Source organism: Loxodonta africana, chromosome 18 (genome assembly GCF_030014295.1).
Source record: "Loxodonta africana isolate mLoxAfr1 chromosome 18, mLoxAfr1.hap2, whole genome shotgun sequence".
In the NCBI taxonomy this organism is placed as follows: domain Eukaryota; kingdom Metazoa; phylum Chordata; class Mammalia; order Proboscidea; family Elephantidae; genus Loxodonta; species Loxodonta africana.
The window spans coordinates 39323548-39345833 of NC_087359.1; the positions used below are offsets into that span (position 1 = coordinate 39323548).

The 22286-nt window shown below is 45.2% G+C and overlaps 1 protein-coding gene across 4 annotated transcripts in view; it reads right to left on the bottom strand.

Moving 5' to 3' along the window:
• Nucleotides 1-22286, bottom strand: part of FAM117A (family with sequence similarity 117 member A) — a 70108-nt gene that overhangs the window by 16806 nt on the left and 31016 nt on the right. For 3 of the 4 annotated variants that reach the window (XM_023553599.2, XM_023553600.2, XM_023553597.2), the window contains one exon: nucleotides 4780-4949. The exons of the other annotated variant lie outside the window; for it this stretch is intronic. In XM_023553599.2, the coding sequence (XP_023409367.1) occupies nucleotides 4780-4949 (170 nt within the window). The remainder of the gene's footprint in view (nucleotides 1-4779; nucleotides 4950-22286) is intronic. 4 annotated transcript variants of the gene reach the window in all.

A 22286-nucleotide genomic window follows, 5' to 3' on the forward strand; every position in this document is an offset into this window, starting at 1 on the left:
TCCCCATGGAGGTCTGGACCGAGGTTTCCTGGGACTACGGGAAAGTCATAGCTAAGGAAGGATGATGCCTTCAACAAGGGTGAAGCCATGCTGCCTGACAACATTGTAAGTAACAATTCCAAATGACCTTTTGTAAGCAGGGTTAGCTCGAGCTCAGCAGACCAATTAGTCATGTTTGTAAGAGGACTTACACACTGGAGTAGACTTATTTTCAATCCCTGGGCCCAGGGAAAGCAGCTGAGGGAGAAGAAGGGCTGCTTACTAACCATGAGTGGCATCAGCCAACTGTACAAATGATGCTTGGACTATGCAAAACTGGATGTGGGTTAGACCAAGGGAGCCTTGCCTGAGATTCTGAGCTTTCAGAATAACTTGTGGAAGGATAATGGGGTGGGAGGAAGACAGCTTCCCAAAGAGCAGCTGAGTATTAACAAGGAGGCAGAGGCAGGGTGGAGCAGAAAAGCCTCCAAACTGGAACCTTTCTCTCCGCTCCCAACCCAACTTAGTTTCTACCTGGACGTTGTGACCAGATACAGAAGAGACTTGGCCCACGTTGTCTCCAGGGACATTGGCAGCTGAGAAGGCTGCACAGCCAAGCCAGGCTGGGCCCTGGAAACAGAACCCACTATACCCGCACGGAAGTGGAGAGCAGCATGGTGCCTGGTATGCTATAGATGGCCAGGAACTGCGTGTGGAATTCAAGTGCAACACGGAATCAGCCCCTCGGGACTCTATACAAACAGAAAGGCAGGAAAAGGTTCTGAGGGTGGTCTGCTGGCCAGTGCAGAGAACTCTGGCTGCAGGTGCCCAAGGCCACCAACTCTGGCCCTTCAGTGACTATACAACCCTCAGAGTTTCCACCACGGCCCCACTTTCAGTCTGTGCTGCTGTCAAATCATATACCGAACAACTGGTCCTGATGTCCAGTTTGGAAAACAGGCGCCGTGCCCAGGTCCCCACACCCACAAAGAAAAACATTTCTAAAAGGCTTGTGATGGATTGAATTATGTGTCATCACTACATGCTGGGGCACTGACTTGGGAAAAGGAGTAGGATGGCATATGGGTGGGAAAAGATAGAAAAAGGGAAGTCTTCTCACAGCAGGCACACCTCCGCCTCTGGCCTGCATGACACTCTTTGAGGTTTGTTAAGGACTTAAGTGATATTTTTCCCCCAAATCATAAGTCAGGCCTAAAGAAACAACGTCTATCATAGAGGACTCCCTAGCTCACCTGGAGAGGGCAGAGGAAACAGGGCTGGGCAGGGCAGGTACCCAGGGCCCCGTCTGGCTGCAGGATGCAAAGACCAGCAGGAGCTCTCTGCTCAAACAGTCATTCCAGCTGTGGTGAGGCCACTTCCTCCCTCCAGAAGACAGCAAGATGAAGCAAATGCTTTGCATAGCAAGAAGGGAGGGGGTGGCTACAACCGTCAGCATGTACCGTCACCACCCGCCCTGGCCTGGGCCAGCCCAAAGCACTGGGTGGGCAGCCCTGTTTTATGAACTGACCTCGGGAGAGAATGGCCCAGAGAGGCAAAAACACACACACATTGGCCTGGAGAATCCTGACAAAGTTCTCCAAATACAAAGAAACTTCCTCCAGATGATGGTGATTCTGGACTCCACTCTGCATCCAACTCCTGCAAGACCCAAGCTCGAAGCTCACAGAGCTGATATCTGAGAGACCCTGGCTCACAACATCCAGCATCTCCAGAGCACTCCTTCTCCAATGACCACGTTCGTAACTCCCCTCTCCTTCCTAGAACAACCAGGGCCACTTCTTAGGCTAACTCTACCAATTTCCCAGATAAGATCCATCCACACCTCTCTTACTCCCCTGCCCCAAATATGGGGGTAACCCAGCTCTCCATTCAGACTATCAATTACCTGAGGACTAGCTGTACTATCCTTTGTGCCTGCCTAATAGCTTAAAACACAGCTAAGCCCAGGAAGAGAATATTGGGCTCGTTGCCAACTTGACATAGTCAAGAACCGAGAGCTTTTGGCTCCATCCTCTGCCCTGTGAGAATGTCTTCAATACACAGCACACTCATTGCAGGTGTTCAATCAGTGCTTGCTGCTCAGGTTTGAAACTCGCGTGGAATGGGCAGGGCCCTTGCCTATTCTAGAGGATTCAGAGACGGGAGCCATTCAGCCAAACTATAACTATGGCCAATCTCACTGCAAAGCATACCCCCCAAGGATGCCAGGGCTGACGTGGCCTTCAAATATACAATCCAGCTGCTTCCTCCAGGGCCAGGGTTGGAGAGAATAAGTGAGCAGAAGTGAGGGCCCTGCCAGTTATGATGGATATAGCAGAAAATAAACTATTACACCGGTGTGGCTAGAAGAGAAAGGGCAGAAAGCAGGGGTATTTGTAGAAATAGCCACACTCTAGTTCCAACCAACTGGAGAAAGCTTCTGGCATCAACCCATTTAATAGTGTAAAGCTTTCAAGAACTTTGGTAGATCCTACCTCCCTACCTTCCCTGTATCCTTGTATCCCACACTCCCAATAAAACCTGCACCTTGTCTCCAGTACTTTCTGAGTGATATACCAGTGCTTGGTGGTGATGGAACACCAGTTACTTAGGGAGATGTTGGGAGAGCCTCAGGCATTCACAGTGTAATACCAGTGTAAAAGAAGGTAGCTTGTGCCAGGCCAGGGGGCTCATAGAGGAATTTGAATGGAGCCCAAAACCTAGAGGCAGAAAATTCCCAGAAGGCCAGGAATGAAAGATGGGCAGAGTGCATATTTTGGTTTGGATGCCTATGTTGATCAGAATTCTCCCACTTCCCAACTGCGGCCACAATATTGACAGGTTGCTAAGAGTTCCTCGAGGGCTGGAGCCCATCCCGGGAAAAGAGGAAAGCTGTATGGCTCGGCCTTGCCAGACCCATGGAGGAGCATCACTGACCTCTGTCTTGCTATGGCAAGAAGCCCAGACTTGTTATATAAGAGATCTGGCCTGCAGCTGGTGCCTGAGCAAAAACGCACAGCCTAGAGCCTAAGCCTTTAAACCCGGTCAGGGAACCTCAAAGGCCAGCTCTGCCTGGAGCTGAAAAGAGAAAGAGCTATTTGAGGAGTGGGATGAAGGCTTCCTAGAAAGCTGGTCACAGGAAATGACAGACTGGGATAGGTGGGCCACATGCAAACCTGACAAAGGGGGATACAGTCATGAGCCTACATGAGAAAAGCATCCTCAAGTCCTGTTCTTCCAGGAAGCCCTTCATGTTTGGACTAAGCCCACATTGTTTGGACTCAGCACTCCTCTCAAAAGAGAAAGGGGTGTGTACTCTGGGCCTGTGAAGGGGAAGAATAACCCATCCTACTTGTCCTTCTCAAAGGGTATGGGGAACACCAGTACCCTGGGCTCCCAGGAAGCAGGCCTACTCTGTCTGCTACCTGGCGTGTATTCTCCCTTCACATTCTATTTGCAGACCTAAAGAAGGCCAACAATTGTAATGGCAGCCAATTCTTGTTGGTTCTAGGTGGGGTATGCCCATGAGAATTCTCCTCTTCTACATTGTGCCAGACCTCTGGCCCCATTCGATCCCCTGGCTGTTGTTGAGTGGCCTTCATAAAACTGGAACCGGCTCACAGAGGCCAAAGCCTGTCCTCATTTCCTTATTCTTCACTCCAACATGCCAAGAACAGTACTGGGCATTCAAACGTTTAGTAATAACATCTGAAAATAATCTCATAAAAATAAATAAAAGAGAGGAACCGACGTGATCTGCTCAAAGAGGAGGTCGAACCAAGCAAGCTGTGCAGAGCCCTTTCTCACATGTAATGTCATTTGGTCATCATGCCCCCACCCAGCAGGCTGCGCAGGCACACTCCGCCCACTTTGTAAAGGAAGGGCTGACATGCCTGGTATCACTCAGAACGAAGGTCTGACTCTGAGCCTGTGTTCTTTTCGCACTCAGTTTTCTTTTATCTGGGACAGCAGGTGGGAACAACTCACTTGTTCTGAAGTTAAACAGGAATGGGTTTAAGCTGTGGCAAAAGAGAGACAAACTGACTCTTAAAAAACTTAACTGCTAAGAATGTTGAAGTCCTGGATCAGATTAAGAAATAACTTTGTATAATTTCATGTATGTGTGAGATGATTTCTTGTTCAGGCTACATGATCTTACCCCAAAACTGCCAAATGGACTGGATGATGTGGGGAGATTCCTGCCAAGTTCAGGATTCTTAATAAAAAGACTGACTGGAAGAAAAATACCGAAGGAGAGGATTCTGGGCTCCACAGGACCTGAATGGGTCCACCGAAATCCCAGACAAGCATCTGCCACCCCTTGGGCTGCAGGCTGGGGGTCAACACACCACTATCTGGGAAACTTTTGCTCCTATTGTTCCAATGGGACTCTATCCTGGCTCAGCACAGTTTTGGGCCACTTCTAGTTGTCCAGGAAATGCAAACTCATTTGAATATTTGCCCCAGTTTAATTTTAGCAAGGTATATCTCATTTTTTAAAACCTAGAATAAATGCCAGTCAACCTTCAGTTATCCATACATCAACACTCAAAGCCAAATTGAAAAACCCAGGTTGACTTCTCTCTTCCACCAGTCAGGTAGGATGCAAACTCATTTTCACATAAGTTTACCAAGAAAAAACAAACTGGTAAATGTGAAATGATGAAAGGTTACATGTTGAGTATTTTCCAGGGCAAATCATTTCAATGATGGAGAGTTGATAAGTAGACCAAAGGCCTCCTCAGCTAGCCCTCCCACCCCATCCTTATCCCTTATCCCAATAGCAGAGAGCTTTGTTACCTGGGTGGCTTTGTCATTGGTACAGCAGGTGAAGGCCCCATCAGTATCGCGTGGCCACTGGCCAAGAAGGTAGGAGCTGAGGATGGTGTCCAGAGAGAATGTACGTCGGACCTGGGGTGGCTGAGGCCTACACACTGACTTTTCTGGGGCCACCGAACACGGGACGCTGGCTGGAAGAGAGCACAGCCCGTACACCTTGACGTCAGCATGGAAGAAGGAGACGTGGCAATCAACCTTCTCTCTTCTAGGAAGCCTTGCCTGACTCTCTCATACTTACTTGTGGCCACCTCCCTTTTAAGAGACTCAAGAGGCTCACAAAGCACACGTGATCTGACAGCTTTCCTGACTTAACCAGCTAGGCTCTATCACTGGAAAACAGCTGACACATTTACTTTGGACTTAGCTATTATTTTATAAATGTCCTCTAACTTTTTTCTGATCCTAGTGGACTATGAACTCCTAGGTCTCCATGCTGAGTTTCCTGAGAGCAGGACTGTTACCTATCATTAAAGAGGAAACCCAGAGTGGACAACGAACCAAGTTTCCTTCCATCTTTTATCTCCTGACATTCTTCCTCCCCCAGCACCCATTGCAGGCCTCCTATATGCTACATAAATTCAACCAGGTAACTGAAAGATGCTCACACTTCCTTCAGAACTGGTTAGTTCCAGGAACCTAGGTGGCTAAGACTAAAAGAACAATGTTACTTTCAATTATCCAGGATTGAGGTATCGAGTTTAGAAAAATATCCTAGTCTTTTGGTTTTCTCCTTGCCTCTGACTTCTATCTATGTGGGACAAAAATGAAGCATTCCTAAATCCACTCATTTTATTTTTACCTTGGTTAAAGCTTTCTGGGAGAAGGTAAAAGCTGAAGCTGTTGATAAAATGTCACGGTTTTGGATCATCTGTAAGTTTCAATCATCTGGGTTGATCCTATTTTCCATGGCCACATTCAAAACACTCTATTATCTTAAGATCCATAGAGACTTTTTCCTTTAAACAGAACCAAATGCTTTCACCTTTGGTAATCCCTTCATATTTCATGTGTGCATTAAGCACAGCAAAAAGAGCTGGGGATTGTAGAGATAAATAAACTTGAAGAGCTTTTTACTACAAAGGCACTAACAGCACTATCTGCATTCTCCAAATTCATTTAGATTTATATACATTTTGACACAGTTGTAATCAATATGAAGTGTATATTATGTTCTGCTTGCTTCTACCTATCTCCTCTACCCATTTCCACGTTTCTACAATCTACATATTTGTCATTTTTAACAACTATATGGTATACTACCACATTGAGGTACAGTAGTTTGCTTAGCCTTTCCCATATTGTTGGCTATCTGAGGAGTTTCTCTCCCCTCCCCAGTCTGAATATCATAAATGTCACTGCACGGCCAACCTTCACTCTCAGTTTTAGCTAATCACGAACACATTTCTAGATCATCTCCCTCAGCCATCCTATGATATGCTCATTTAAAACACATTAAAAATGTCCTCTAATTACAAAAGCAGTAAGGGTGAATGTAGAAAAGTCAGAAAACATATATAAGCGAAGCTTCAAATCTCAACACCCAGAGATAACCACTGTTAAAACTGATACACAGCTGGTCCTCCGTACGTGCAGGTTCCACATCGGTGGATTCAGCCAACTGCAGATTGTGTGTGTGTGTATATATAAAATAGTGTATATGTATATAAGGAGCCCTGGTGGCGCAGTGGTTACAAGTTTGGCTGCTAACTAGAAGGTCAGCAGTTCAAACCCACCAGCTGCTCTTTGGAAACCCTATGGGGCAGTTCTACTCCGTCCTATAGGCTCGCTCTAAGTTGGAATCGACTCAACCATATTTTTTAAAATTCATAGTTAATACCATGATATATCTGCATATATCTCCTTTACATATTACCTTCTGCATGTGTGTGCTTTAAAGTAAAAATGAGATCATACCGTACATATTGTTTGTGCAATGTTCTCACCTTATATCATAAGCATCTTTCCAAATTGATAAGTATTGACCTACAACACATTACTTCAATCGATCTTGACATTTCTATGTTCAAAACTCTTCAAAGGCTCTTTCAAGATGGTGGTCAAAGGCCTCATAGATCTGCTCATTATCTACCTTCACTTTACACTTTATTCCTCAAGGTCTCTACCTCCTGAACAAACTTGACAATACCCATTCCCACCCATGCCCCAGGCCTTCCTCCATCTCTCAGGACCAGCCTAACTGCCTCCATGAAGCCTTCTGGACCCCTGGTGGGAATGTCTCAGAATTTTCTGAGTTTCCTCAGTACTTTGTACTCGTCTAGTACTTATTGCCCTCTCTCTTGGATTACAGGTATTTATAACTCCTAGATAATAAACAACCTGAGGCCAAGGGGTGTCTTGGTTTATCTTTGTATCTCCCACAGGGTCTAGAGTATAGCTCTGGCAATTGGCAGGCACCCAAATATTTGAATACAATTGAAAAACTACTAGAAAGGTAGGTCTGCCTCAGTTATACCATGTGTTCTGGGGTTGTCTATTTAGTTATCCATGCTCTACTCACTGCCTTTGAGCAAAGATCCCAGAATATACATATATGTATACATTTATTTTTCTTTTTTTTCCCCTCAGGAAGGCCCAACCCCTTTCTTACCCTCCCTGCACCTTGTTGCCCAATAAGTTAGTGGCAGGAATGCTGGGATCAAGCCCCAACTTCATCTCTCACACCAGCATTTCAACCACTAATTTTCCTATCCTGGGTTTAAGACCAAAAGGTAGTAATCTAGATATTTCTGAGAGCTTCTGACCCAGTCCGCAGCCATGCCAGACACCAAAATGCTGTCACACGGCCCTCCAAAACTGTTGATAAGAGCCCACTGATGTGCCAGGGGCCCAAGAAAGCAAATTTACAAAAGTTACACGACAGATTGCCAAAGGGGCAGACAGGAAGCAGATGAGCAAGGCTGGTATTCAGGCTTAAACACCATGCTCCAATAGGCAACTTCATCATTGTTTAGGAGGAAGATGACTGTGACTCCTGGGCTGAGAAATCAGCGAGGGGGAGAAAGATTTCTTGGTACCGCCTCTCCCATCCCCTCAGCAGAAGTCACTGCACAAATTTCCTTTAGGTTTTTTCCCTACCGGGGCCCTTAAGTACTATCTTACGTTTATAGGGAGTTCCTAGGTGGTGCAAACGGTTAACGCATTCAGCTGCTAACAAAAATGTCGTAGGTTCAAGTCCACCCGGAGAAAGGTCTGGTCATCTACTTCTGAAAAATCAGCCATTGAAAACCCTACAGAGCACAGTTCTACTCTGACACACGTGGGGTAACCACTTCTCAGCAACTGGTTTTTTTGTGTTTATATAGGACTTTCAAGCTTTGCCCCGTCCCTACAAGGTACTTTCATGTGTAAAATCTTTTTTTACTCTCCTGTCAGCTACAAAAGGGGCTGGGGAAAGAATGTTGCATGTTACTGGTAAGGAAACTAAGGCACAAAGAAGTTCAGTCTCTGGACTCAGTCACCCAATAAGTAAGCGGTAGTCTGACATCTAAATCCAAGCTTCCTTCCTCCTACATCAGTCTTCTTTCAACTATTCACTGAGACTCATATCCCTCTTACATCAGGAACACCCCCTAGCTTGCTGGGACACCTGTCTAGACACCTGGGGGGTGAATAGCTCTTTTAGCTCTTTTCCAGAGAAGGAGAGGAAGAGAGGAAACGCAGGCCTGACCCCTAGTGCTCTGCACTGGGTGTACTTGGCATTATGCAATGACATCTTTCTTTGGAAGCCTGGGGAAAAGGACCCTACTTTTTCCTAGGAACAATTTCAGTCACACTAATACTATAGTAACCCTCATTATCCTTCACGTATCACCCCATTCAATGCATATAATAGGAGTCCAATCTCAGGGGCAGTACCTGTAGGCGGTATTCCCAGTACTCACAGAATCCTGGAATTTGGTCAATTCTACATTCTGTCCAGCCACCTCTGACCAAAGTGATTCAAAGATTTGAGGACTTCATGGGTCCCAATTTGCTTGCCCATATACAAAAAATAACACAAATAGTGAACGAAAGGGAGGGAAGGAGGAAGGAATAGAGGAAGGGAGGGAGGAAGAAAGGGAGGAGAAAGATGGAAGGAAGGAGGAAGAAAGAACCCAAGATAATCCCAATCCAGAATCAAGGACCCCAGATGGACCTGCAAGGATCTCACTGCATCTAAGTTGAACTGGAGGACTTCCCTCGGTTTCTTTTCTTTACATGAGGAGACAGCTTGGCCTCAACCTTATGACAGTGACCATATCCTAGCGCGGGTACTGCCACAGCTCCTAGCTAGCCGCAAAATGACAGAATTACCTTGTTTCAGAGCAAGGCTCCACCTCTCTCCTTAACCCCCAAATTCTTGGTATGTCCTGGCCCCTTTGAGACTAAAGTGTCATGTTTCCATCATGCCTAGGAAATAAGGGAGTGGGCACTTAAAAAAACTGAAAGATGATTAGATTTTGATAGGAAAAAACAAAATCCACCACTTATTTCAAAAATTCCCTCAAATGGTTTGATGAGCACCTATTAGTTTGGGTGCCAAAAGTCATTAAGGTCCAAAGCAAGGTGTCAAATTTCCCCCAAAGACCACACAAATCAAAGCCGAAATCAGACATGTTGAAGGGGCTGCAGGCTGCAATAGCAAGGGAAGGTGGGGCAGTGTGGCCCAGAGACCTGGTAGGGGCTCAGACATGAAGATCTAGTTCTGATTGCAGCTCTGTCCCCAAATTCGACCGCTGCCTATACCACAGCCCCCACTGGGTCTGCTCTCCCACCTGGCAAACAGGAGCACAATCCTGGCCTCAGAGCTGCTGTAAAGAACAGATGATGAGATGTAATTACACCTCATGGCATTGGAAAGATTCAAAAGATCACCTCAAACCAATTCATGTCACTTACTCCAATCCCTCCCCCATCACAATCCCTTAGGATTGAAGGTGGGGACAAGGGCACCTAGAAAGAAACCACCCAGAAAAGATGTGCAGGGCAAGTTCTAGACGCCATATCAAAAAGGCATGTGCTCTCCTCGCCCTCTGAGAAGAGGCACCTTCCCCCAGAGATGTTACATACACCTGCAGTGTCAAAGCTGTTTCCTTTATTAGCAATAGTCTAATCCAGTATGGATACCATCTCGAGGAGGTTCAGGAGGAAATGAAGCTTCTTGTAGGCCTGGGCATCTGCAGCTGCAGGCCAGCACACCAGTTCTGCTGCCTGATGAGACCTACTTCAGTTGAAAACTTCCCCCAAGAAAACTCACAATTCAGTATAATTGAAATAGGGGTTGTACTAGTCCCTGTATGGGCTTACCAGAAAGATCCGGGTGTTGGGTTCTGCCCTGCAATTGAGTGATTATGGTTAAAGGAGAAAAAGCCTTAAGAAGTCACATCAGTTGCTTGCGGTTAGAAGATGAACTGGTTTCATTTCTGGAAAGTACCCCTCTCAGATTTGGGAAATGGGGGGAGAGATGGAACAATCGGCTCCCCTATCAAGGAAGAGGAGCCCGCATCATGACAGGCCATGACAAAGCAGCAGGCTGTGGGACACCGGCTGTGTGGCTGTGGGAGGGTGGAGTGTCCTGTTTACGGCAATGTGGGGTATTATCAGCCCATCACATGCAGCAGCCTCCACAGCCCAACCACCTGGCTATGCACACTGGCAGGGAGCCAGGCCACTTCACCATGCTGAGCAGCGGCAGATGCTTTGGTTCTTGGGCAATGACAAATGAAGAAGGAAGACACACACACACACACACACACCCGTAGATAAGAAGCCTTAGGTACTATCTTTCTGAGCCACTTGGCCCTGCCTCCCAACTGCTGACTTGGATGGCTTTGGGGAAAGGGCCACAGGTCAAGTGTTTGCCCACCAGGAGATCAAGAGGGTGGAAAGTACACCAACAGCAAACAAGACACTAAACTAAGAGCAGCAGAAGGGCCCCACAGCAGACTGACTGATTCCTTCTGCAAACGGTTTCTGAGTGCCCACCATGAGCCAGCTTGTGACAAGCACTGGTGACCCAAAGAGGAGTAAGATGAGAAGCTGGTGCAGAGGCTGAAGTAGGGAAGTTGATGTAATCCCTAAATGCCAAGCTGCCAGGCAGAGCCCCAGGGGGCTACCTCCCAGCCAATGCCTCTTTAGGGGACCACCAATTTGTCTCTACTGGAAATTCAGCTCAGGCCTGACCAAACCAACATAGCCCTACTACAGGCACCTGAGGGTGAAGGGTGGCAGCTTGTAGAAGGACTCGAACAAGGTCAGAGGAAAGAGGAAGGCAGCAGATGAGGCAGGAAGTGAGGTGATTTGTGGCTGCTCTTCTCAGCTTGGCCAGAGAGAGGCTGTGGGGTGCAGACATGAAGAAATCATTCCCTGACCAGTGGGTTCTGGCTGGGGATTTGGGGGGGCTATTTTTTTTTTTTTTATTTAATCTATTTTACCATCTTTGGAGCAATGTGGGAGAGAAGGCTGGGACATAAAGTGACAAGGCTACTCTCCACCCAGGGTTTTGAAGCGGTTCGTTCTGGTCTGAACCTCTGACGAGAATTTGCATTTCCACCCTAGATATACTGAATCAGAATCTACATTTTAACAAGATCCCCACGTGATCTTAGGTTTAATAAATTTTGAGAGCCACTGCTCTACTAGTGGTTCTCAGAACTGGTCCCTGACCAGCAGCATTAGCATCGCCTGGGAACTTGTTAGAAACAAAAGTCCTCAGCAGGGGTTCCAATCGAAGGAACTGGTTTGAAGCCTGTCTCCCAACCATCCTCCATGAGCATGAGGCCTGAAACTCATTGCCATCCAGTTGATTCTGACTCATAGTGACACTGTAGGACAGAGTAGAACTGTCCCAGAGGGTTTAGCATGAGACCTAGTGATCCCAAAATATCCAAGAAAGGCTACAGAAGGAAAGGAGACAGCCTATGAGGTCTTACACATGGCAAAAACTCAACAACTAGCTGGTTCAACAAACAAGTTATGAGTCATTTTCTCATGTTGTCAGGCTTTGCAGCATTATTAACACTAGTCTTCTTGTCTCCCCTCTTAAAGAGAAAAGAACTCTTGTTATAACAGAAGCTGTACATATGTTGGAGGAAATAAGAAAATACAGATGAGCAAAAAATAAAACTGTGCATTCCCACACTCAGAGATCACCACCATGCACATCCTTCCTGCTCTCTCCATGCACATGTGTATATATTTGTTTAATAAAATGACAGCGTATTGTAACTGTCTATAATCTGATTTTTTCAGTTGGTGATTTTTACATCTCCATTTCAGGAAAGTTTCCTCTCATCTAATGCCCAGCCTGTACCCAAATTTCCCGTAATGACCCAGAAGTATCCTTCACAGCTGATGTATATCCCTCACACGTTATAACTGGTCACATCTTTTAATCTAGCCCCGTTCTTTTAAGACACTGACTTAAGAGATCTGGCCAGTTGTCTGAGGAATGCCCCACCTTGGGGATTTCGTTCTTCTCTCTAGTAGATCTTTCTTAACAGTGCCCCTTTTTACCCAGGTCAGAAATACGCACATGCGTGTACACACACACAACCTGTACCCTGACTGCTTTTCAAATACAAAGCAAAAAGGGATAAAATTCAAAGCCCAAAGGGACGCTTTCTTCCAGCTTACAGGCTGATTTCCTTTTTTTTTTTTTGCAGGGGTTGGCCCTCACTTTTAGAGCTGTGGTGGGGAAAGGGATGGAGAACCCAGGGGGAGCCATTGAGGTTGCTTCCTAAAGTAGGGAGGTGAAGCAGGCAGGGCCAAGGAGCCCAGGAGGCTGAGGCAGGGCAGTGTGGTTGGACATCAAGGCCTGTTCCCTAGCAGTGATGCTGTGCTTTTGCTGGGAGCAAATGTTAATCTGGAGAAGAGCAAAGTCAAACAGGGATTCGGAGTTTCCAAACATTTCCCCAATAACAGATTTGCAGTAAGCAGGGGAAGTTCCTCCTATCAGCTTCTCAGGATTATTTTTCTATTTCAGTATGTGTGCTGGGATTAAACAGTGCGGGCAGTCTTCTGAGCTTTCTGTGGTCCAGTGCGGATTAACTGCTTAACTCAGGGGCACATGAGTTTTGGAGGGAAGTTGTGAGTCAAACTGAAATCCCTAAAATGACTGCACAAGAGTTAGAGAGGCCCTCCTTGGAAAGCCCAGGAGACAGCATCCATTCCCGCTGGGAAAATTAAACCTGGGGCTCTAAGCACTTCTTTCAACACTAAGCAACAGCTGATATTGGCCATAACACGGAGAAGAAAGTAAAGAAACCAGATTAAAAAGGAGGGAAAAAAGACTAACATGAAGTTTCCCCTACCAAAAAGGCTTATCTAAACAGAAAAAAAGAACACTGATATTTGTATACACATGAAAAATTTCTCAGCCAGGCCCTCGATTACTTCCTAACTCCATATTAAAGTGTGCAGCTCAGGCTATGAGAACCAATGGAAGCATTTCTGGCTGCACGTCTAACTCCCCAGGAAGCAGACCACATCTGTAGGCAGCTGGAGAGAAGGGCCAGGCGCAACCCATCTGGAGATGTCATTGTGGGGAACAAAAATAGGGAATGTGCTAACTCTATGTATCAGCAAGAAGGAAAAGGATGACTCCAAAGTGTATGTGCGTGTATAAAAAGAGTAGAGAGAGTAGTTACTCAGACATTTGTTCGATTCTCAAGAAGCTACAGTTAGAACAAAAGGAAGTGGTGTGAACTTTTCACCTTTTATCTGAATTCTCTGAAGAGGAGTTCTGTAGGATTTCCACATTCTTAAAACCAAACACTACCAGCTACTGATTGGAGCAAGCTTTCCTTTGGGATCTACTTGGCCTTTGCAAGAAAAGCAGAAATAGCACATAGCCTAGCCTCCTTCCCTAAAAAGAAATCCTTACCCCATGGTTATTTGGGCCTGATGGATTTTTTTCTGGGTGGCCTATAAACTCAGAGGACAGGCATCAGCCCTTCAGTATCTTCACTTTCCACAACAATCTGATTCCTATCAAAAAAAAAAAAAAATCAAGTAGAAAAGAAATCACAACATCCAGTCTGCTCCTAGGCAGTCTCTTAAGTGAGCTAAAGGAAGAACCAGAGATGGGGTAGGTTCATCTACAGTAAGTCCTGAGAGGAAAGCTGTGATTGGAACTATGCTCTGATTTCTATTCTGAATATGTGCACCCCACACACTCTCATGGATTCCCCTACGGAAGAGGGAGCAGAGCTTCCACGTGTTACAGGTGGTGGGGGAGGGGCATGACACACCCCCATGTCAAGAGATGAACTGACTTCTCCCCAACAATCACTGAGCAAATTGAGACTAGGCCTTTTTCCTCCAAACTGAAGACTTTTTAAAGTACATTTCCAACCTTTGTGTTTCATGTCAGACTCAACTGTGTCATGATAGCCTGGCTGTCTTGGTTCAGGAACTACTCTGTGGGTTGGAAGGGCCTTATTCTCTTCCCTTGCCAGAAACCAGGATGATCATACCTAGATTGCTAGAACATTATTTTACTCATCAGGCATGCTGGCTGGGTCAAGGGGATGAAGAGGACAATTAAAAAATCAGGGGAACCCCTTTCTTAGTGAGGAAAAGTGAGTAAGCGAAAGAAGCAGAGGATTACAATAATTTTCAAATAATCATAATGTCTGCTTTATGAACAAATTATGACTTACTTTTAGCTCCAACCTGCCTTCTTCCTGACCTCAAGCAAATGATCAGTTAGTATATGTTTAAATAATAGTCAATTTAATATCAGCCTAAATCACACTAAATACCTACAAACTTTGATAGGATTTGATGACCTATTTTGTTGCCTTTTCCCCAATGATTTAAAACACTAAAAAAATTGTTTTGTTAATTCCTCTTCTGAACTGCTCATGCCAATGCTCACCACCATCGGCATTAATTCAGAACTGGCTTTATGCAACCTCCAAAATAACATTTCAATCAGGAAGAGTTATCAATGGATGCTAAAACTATAGGGCAAAAAGTTGTTGGGGAACAGAATATTTTATCACTCCGTAAATGACTTACTAGGAAAATAATGTTGCCACCTCATGTGATCAAACTTAGTAATGGATATCCTGTTACTTGCCTCGTAAGGCAATATATTAAGTATACAACTTCACACATGAAATGTTCTTGCCAAAAACGTTTAACGTAAATCTAATCAGCTCTCCAGACCTAACTACTCATTTATAGGAAATACTGGGGATAGAGGAACAAGTTAAATGTCACCGTGAGAAAACAATCAGAAAAGTTTAGAATGTAGAATAGCTAAAAAGGCAACTGATCAAAAAGTCAGTCATTTTTAATAAAAGGATAAGGGTGGAGAGAATTCTAGGTCAAGAGACCAAAAAGACATAACCAAATGTAATGTGAGAACTTTGACTGGACCCTAGGTTAAAAACAAAAAGAGCTATCGAAGGGGAAATTTGAATATGGACTGTATATTAGATGATACGGAATTTCCTTAGGTGTAACAATGATATTACGACTATGTAGAATGTCCTTATTCTCAGGAGATGCCACTAAAGTAGTGAAGGGTGACATGTCATGATATCTGCAACTTACTTTCAAATAGTTAACAAAAAAAGTATATATGGATGTACACATGTGTAGGTCTAAACACATATACATATATATACACACACACACACACACAGAGGGAGAAAGAAAATGGTGGCCAAAGTTAACAATTAATGAGTCTAGGTGAAGGATATATGGCTGTTTGTTTTATCTACAACTGTTCTGCAGGTTTGAAATTTTTCCAAAATAAAAAACTGGCATTAAAAAAAAGAACTGGCTTAATTTGGAAAGACAGAAATTCAATTCACTCTTCATCAAGTACCCAAACCCTTTAGCATTTGGACTTTTGCAAGATGTAGCCAAATTCAACTGGGTCACTGCACTGGACTTCTATCTGGGGAAGGAGAAGGTGGGTAAAAAGAAATGGAACAGTGAATGATGCTTAATCTGAGGGAAGGAATTGAAACTCTCACTAGGTGTAAATCAATACAAGGTAAAATAAAGATGCTAAATGAAAGAGACATTAAAACAAATTAAGAAGGGTCATGTCATCTCAGGAGCAAGACCAAGACTGCAGGCAGAATTAAGGGGTTCCTATTTTTTTTATAGGTCCAGAACCCATTGCCACTGAGTTGATTCCAACTCTTACCGACCCTATAGGACAGAGTAGAACTGACCCCATAGGGTTTCCAAGGAGCAGCTGATGAATTCAAACTGCCAACCTTTTGATTAGCAGCCGTACCTATCATCCACTGTGCCACCAGGGCTCGTCACTATAAATTGGAATCAACTCAATGGCAATGGGTTGGGTTTGGTTGTATAGGTCCAGAAGCATGATTGGGTTGGATATAGCTTCAGAGTTATACTTGGTTAAGTGACCCCTGGGCATCTATTTGCCACTATCATTCTTCAAAAGTAATACAGAAATCTGCGAGAGCCCAGGGAAGAGAGGTAAAAATGGCTAGCGAGATCCCAGGAAGAAAGATGAAATGAATTAGAGTTTATCAGTTGTCTTCTGGGTGGGTGTAAAAATGGACAGGGATTCTGGTGAGATACAAGGAAGAACTTTTTATCCATCAGAACTGAATGAGTGAAGTTGTGGAGCCTACCCCTGACTGAGCTCCAGGAAGAAATAATTACATGTCCCCGGGTGTCTCAACATTCACCCCTTGAAGGCAGAGGCTGCACCAGATAAGTTGAGCCTCCCTTAGTTCTAGAATTCCCCAACTCTTAGAGTGTAAATAAGATATGGCTACTAACTAATTCCACTAAATTGAAAGCTCAGAGCTCATGGTATTATCTGGGGTAAGATAAGCAAAAAAAAAAAAAAAAAGGTACAAAGTCAAAGGGAGATTTGCCTTACCCAGGCTGATCAGACAACTGTGTTGTGGGCTCCCAGATGATCTCTTCTACCTCCTCCCCCAAGAGAGTGTAAATAGTGCTCAATTTACCTGTGGCTAGCCATAAGCAGAAGGTTTGGTCACATGACTGGGCAAGCTGGGAATAACCACCAAGTAGACATCAGAGCTCAGAGGGCAGGTTTGCTCACTGGCCATACCTCACTAGGTTGGAATCTGTCAAGACCCTCTGCATTTAACCTTGACTCTGATTCCTTTTGCTCTGGGAGTAGGGGGGCAGGATAAAGAACAATTGCTCAGTTTCATTTCTCAGGGCCAGGAAGTTTACAGTTACAGAATTTGCTTTGCCTTCAGAGTCTAAAATCCTATCAAAGTTACTCTGTCCAACCTTCACATCCTTGAAAACCACCATGAACCATCTTGCCCCATTTGCAGGAAGTCTTTTCTGATTATCTCCACTCCCCTACTCAAGTGTTACCCCATGTTCCCAGTTACAAAGGGGAACTACCTAGAAGATCACTACATCCCATCCAGTGGTTCCCTATCAGGCCACTGATACGCTGGAACAGACCCAACCTGACCTCAAATCAGTGGCAAATTCCCATGCTGTGCCCTAGCTGTGGAAAAACCCCAAATTGTGCTGGGCAACATTCCAGGACAGCCCCTGCTCTGAAGCCCTGTTCTTGCTTGTTGTTCAGATTTCCTAAGGGAGGCTGCTCAAAAGTTAGATAGTGTCTCCAGGGTAAGCCTAGTCTGAAAAGCCAGATTAGATGGCAATTCCAGAAAGAACCTTGAAAGGTATGACATTGGAAAGAATTTTCCTACCCTTAATGTACGTTTGTGACAAATGATAGCTTCATAGCAGAAGGAAGCTTGTCACGTCACCTCTCCACAAATGCTTTCAGAGGCGGAGGAGGGCAAGGGACACGCATCACTGGAAGGCAAGTGACACCATCTTCCCTGTATATGATGGGCTTTGTATCTACTCTTAAATCAAGAGCTGTTTAACAGTAACTTCACCTCCTCTTGTAAGTCAGGTACAGAAAAAGGCTATCCTCCTGAAGCAAAAGGGGAATTAACTTGATCCAGGGAAACAGTTTGGGATGTCAGTTACTAAGACCTCCTAGCCAAGCCCCCAAGAACTGGAAGATAGAGGCTCAGTTGTCATGGTCTGTCTAAGCACACAGGTCCAGCCATTTGTGCAGCAGCTCCAACACAGACCTCTAAGCTGTAGACAACCCAGCAGGAATTTGGAGGTAGCCTTTTCTCATCCTCCTGCATTTTGCCCCCTTGTTTCTGGTAGTCATTCACCTGACATTTACTTTGGGGCAGGACAGAGCCAAAGTCATGGAAAAAAGAATCAGAGAATGGTGGGCATAACCCATATAATTGACAACTTCTGAGGATGACCAATTCACCAATTTAATACATAAGCTGGGATAATAATATAGTAAACAAATGCCCATGGGTCTGTTTCATACAACTGGCTGGAGCCCATGAGCAAAATCCTTTGATGACAACTTTACAGTCAGGAGCGGCTAACTCCAGACAGGCGTTTCAGATAAAGGACACACACTAAAACTAAAGATTTTCAAAAGATTGTTCTGGCAGCTAGGGAAGAAAACATCAGTACCAAAACCAGCCCGTTGCCGTCGAGTCGACTTCGACTCATAACGACCCTATAGGACAGGGTAGAACTGCCCCACAGAGTTTCCAAGGAGCGCCTGGTGGATTTGAACTGCCGACCCTTTGGTTAGCAGCCACAGCACTTAACCACATACCACCAGGGTTTCCATCAGTAAGCAAAATGAAAAGAATAATTCAAGTGCCTTCGAGGAGCAGAGACAGATACATAACATGGGCTGGAGTGAGAGAAAAGGGGCTGGGAAAAAATGGCAGCATCTGAACCTCTAACTTTGTCTGATGAGTGGTGAGACTACCCTTCCTTAGGCCCTGTGGTTAATGGAAGGTTTTCACTGACTGAAAATGAGCCACCCCTTGTTTATGAAGTTATAACTCCTGACCCACTTGGTAAGATGTGCTGCACTAAGCTAGACAACTGTCCTCCTCACAAGAGAGTCTGGTACAACTAACCAACTGGTCCATAGCAGAGGAAAGCTGACTGGCCCAGGCCTAGAACCTGGAATTACTTTCTAAACCAAACTCAACTTCTTTTCTTCTCAGGTCTCTACTACATAAATGCATGGCTCTGGCACAAAAGAACCTTCCAATTTCATATATTTTAAGAAATGAAAAGAGTTAAGTGAAAGAGCACAGTAAGAGTGTTTCCTAGAATAAGGAAGCGCTTTTCCATAGAAGGTACCTGGACATCCTGGGTATGCTCAGGGTCTTTCAGCAGGCTGCTGCAACCCTGCTGACTCTTCTGCTGGGTCAGTGTGGGGCATGGCCGGGGCTCGGACACATGGCAGCAGGCACCCAATCACTTCTCAGAATCCGATGCCAAACTTGTCCATGTCAAGAAGTGAGAAGAAGCAGAAGGGGAGTCTCCTAAGAGGTGGCCTACTATAACGGTAAATACCTGGACCCAAATCCTGCCTGTGCCCCAATGTGCTACGTGAACTCACATGACTCACTTAACTTCTCTGGGTTTCAGTTGTTCCGTCTGTTAAATGGGGAGAATAATAGACATTATAACGATGAAAGAGAGAAAAAAAATTTCCACTCTAAAGAGCTCCTGATACAGTCAGATTAGTCTACCATATATTTATAACTTTTTATTTGGAAGTAACTTCAAACTTCTAGATGCAAGAATAAGAATAGTACATAGAATACCCAGATACCATTTACCCAGACGTGCCTGTTGTTAACATTTGCCCCACCGGCTTTATCATTTGCTTCCTCTCACACGCACTCTTTCTCACGCACGCATTCTCCCACATTCACACTCAAGACACCCACATGCTCAAACTCAAATGCACACATACTCACGTTCAAAAGCACACTCACACATACTCACATACTCTCCTTTGCTGGGTTTTTGTGTGGTACTCTGTTTGAAAAGAACAGGGAAGTTTCCGAGGGTGGGAGATTCGAGGTGAAGAGAAAGCAAAGGGGGTGCAGTTACTTGGTGATGGTTCCACAGCTCAGGTCCCTTCTCCCTGCCTACAATACAAACAGCAAACACTCAAAAGTGCTCTGGTTTAGAGAGAACTATTACGTGGACTGGGACCAGAAAAAGTACTTGTTACATGAGATTGTTGGTTTCTCTTTTTTTTTTTTTTCCTTTAAACAACAAAAACCACAAAAAACAACAACAAATCATTTATATGAACCACGAAAATAGCTTTATTATACAGAATCATTTTTATAATATTTGTTGAAATGGGATTTTATCTTATGAGGTTGGGAAGTAACTGGGAAAGAAAGGTCCCACATAAGGAGATGATTGTTAGAACATTAAGGTATTCTATACAAAATCTGTTTTGGAGGTAAGAGCTACGCATAACAGTCCTCTCAGGAAGGTTAGATCACCCCTCTGAAGTAGACCAAGCAATTCTCCATGATCCCAAGCCTCTAGATGGAGCTTTCTCCTGGAGTTCAAGTCCCCACTATCCCGGTTAGTGGACACACACCTGTCTTAGAAGGTGCTCTATTATATATCACAATTACCCCACTCCCAGTTTGCCTAAAGCTAGGACAGGGATAGGCTCAGACAGATCACGTGTCCAATGACCTCTTTCCCACCAGAAGCGTGTGTGTGTTGGCGGGTTGTGCCCGGGTCCCCTACATCGAGCAGCAGGCTAAGCTGTCATCATCATGAAGTGATGCCACCTGCACCTAGGCCCCATAACTCCCCTCAAAGGAATGCACCACCCACATTTATTCCCAGGTGCTTTTTTGGGTTCCACATAGTCACACATATAAAGACATCTTAGAGTGTCTCCCTGACACAGCCCTGAGCTCAGTAACCATGACCATGAACCACAGAGGCAGGGAAACCCTGCTGGCCTCCTGTGCCTTATATGTCTCTGGCTAACTGCTCATTCAGCATGGAAAATACGTATCTCAAACCAGTTGGAAACATCCACAGAGCCATCACTACATCACACATGTAATAAATATCACCTTCCAATAGTCTACATCGGGCGAGCCTATGGTATGGCTAGGCACTTACAAGATACTGGAGGAAGAACAGGCTTCTTTGCAGCCCATTTTCTTTCCAATTCTCTTTTGGTCAGTTTAAGAACTAAATTTTGTTCCTGGGACAAAGGCATACAAAGAGAGGGGAAACAAAGGCTGGGGACGTGCTGGGTAGGCAGCAGGGGAATGCCAGCCTGGGATGAAATGCACAGTGGCCTCTCCATACATAGGTGGAAAGAGCCCTGGACCAGAAGCAAGAGGGCTTTATTAGTCCCATGGTCTTGGGCAAGTCACTTCCCTTCTGGCCTTCAGTTTCCTTATCTACAAAACACAAGTAAATGCTACCTTCACCTGCAGGACTGTTGTGACAATAAATGAGAAACTCTTGAGCGTACTGAAATGGTGAGCAACAAAGCTAAACAAATGGACCATGTTGCTGAAACTAAAAAAAAACTTCCCTGAAAAATACAGGTGAGTGTTAGGGTCCTTCAGGGTTGGTTTTCACAGACTTTCTTTCTAAAGCAGCAGCTGTTTTAGTCCTGTCCTGTGAACACAGAACCACCCGAGATTCCGGTTCTAACAAGAAAGAGCCCAGGTGCTGCTCTCAGCATTATAAACCTGCCGGAACCTCATGCGTGCAGCTTGCATGCCCTGCTCTCTCCAATCTCTAAATTCAGACTACGTAATATTGTGAAAGCCCTCTGGTTGCTTCCCCTCTATCATGCCAAATGCTACCCTGCCCACCCCTCTCCCCTCAGCCCCAGCTTGTACGCCATATCTGATGGGCATGAGTTAAGAACACAGCCCCCAAACGGGGCTGTGCGGCAGGTTTTCAGCCAGCCTGCAGCTGTGGGGCAGGGAGCGCACGTGTTATCAGCAGTGGTTCTGTCAGAGCTGTGTGGGTGATCAAACACGCACAGAGCAAGAAAAGAAAACTCTCTAAGCAAACGGAGTGTATGCGGTAGGGAAGAGGAGGAGGGAAGGAGAAGCTGCCTCTCCCCCCAGTCACATTTTTACTCTATTCAAAGGTACACTCAACCAGGCAGGTTTAGAAAACTATTTGGACCAAGCCCCCACCTATGGTTGGCAACCTTAAAGGCAGGGGAGCACAGACTCTGGGTGACAATGTATGTGTCTGGGCCTTGGGGAATGATGATGATCATCTCATTCCACCATTTTCCCAGCTGGTGGGATGAAGAGGAGGGGAAACAGCAGTGCCCAGCATCATGGGATGGTGCCTGTCTTGAGAGAAGGTGGCTTCCACCCTGATCACACCACTCTTGGGCCAACAGCTGATTCTGCTCCCTAGTCAAAAATCTGATAGAGTCGCAATGAGTTGGAATCAACTCCACGGCAATGGGTGGGTAGTCTAGAAAAGTCACCAATTGAGATTTTGTTGTCCTGCTTTCCCTTGCTATGCAGTATAGCACTACTAGGACTTTGGTACAAGTCCACCCGGAGTGAAAGCATTCATTCATCTTGGTCTCCTTG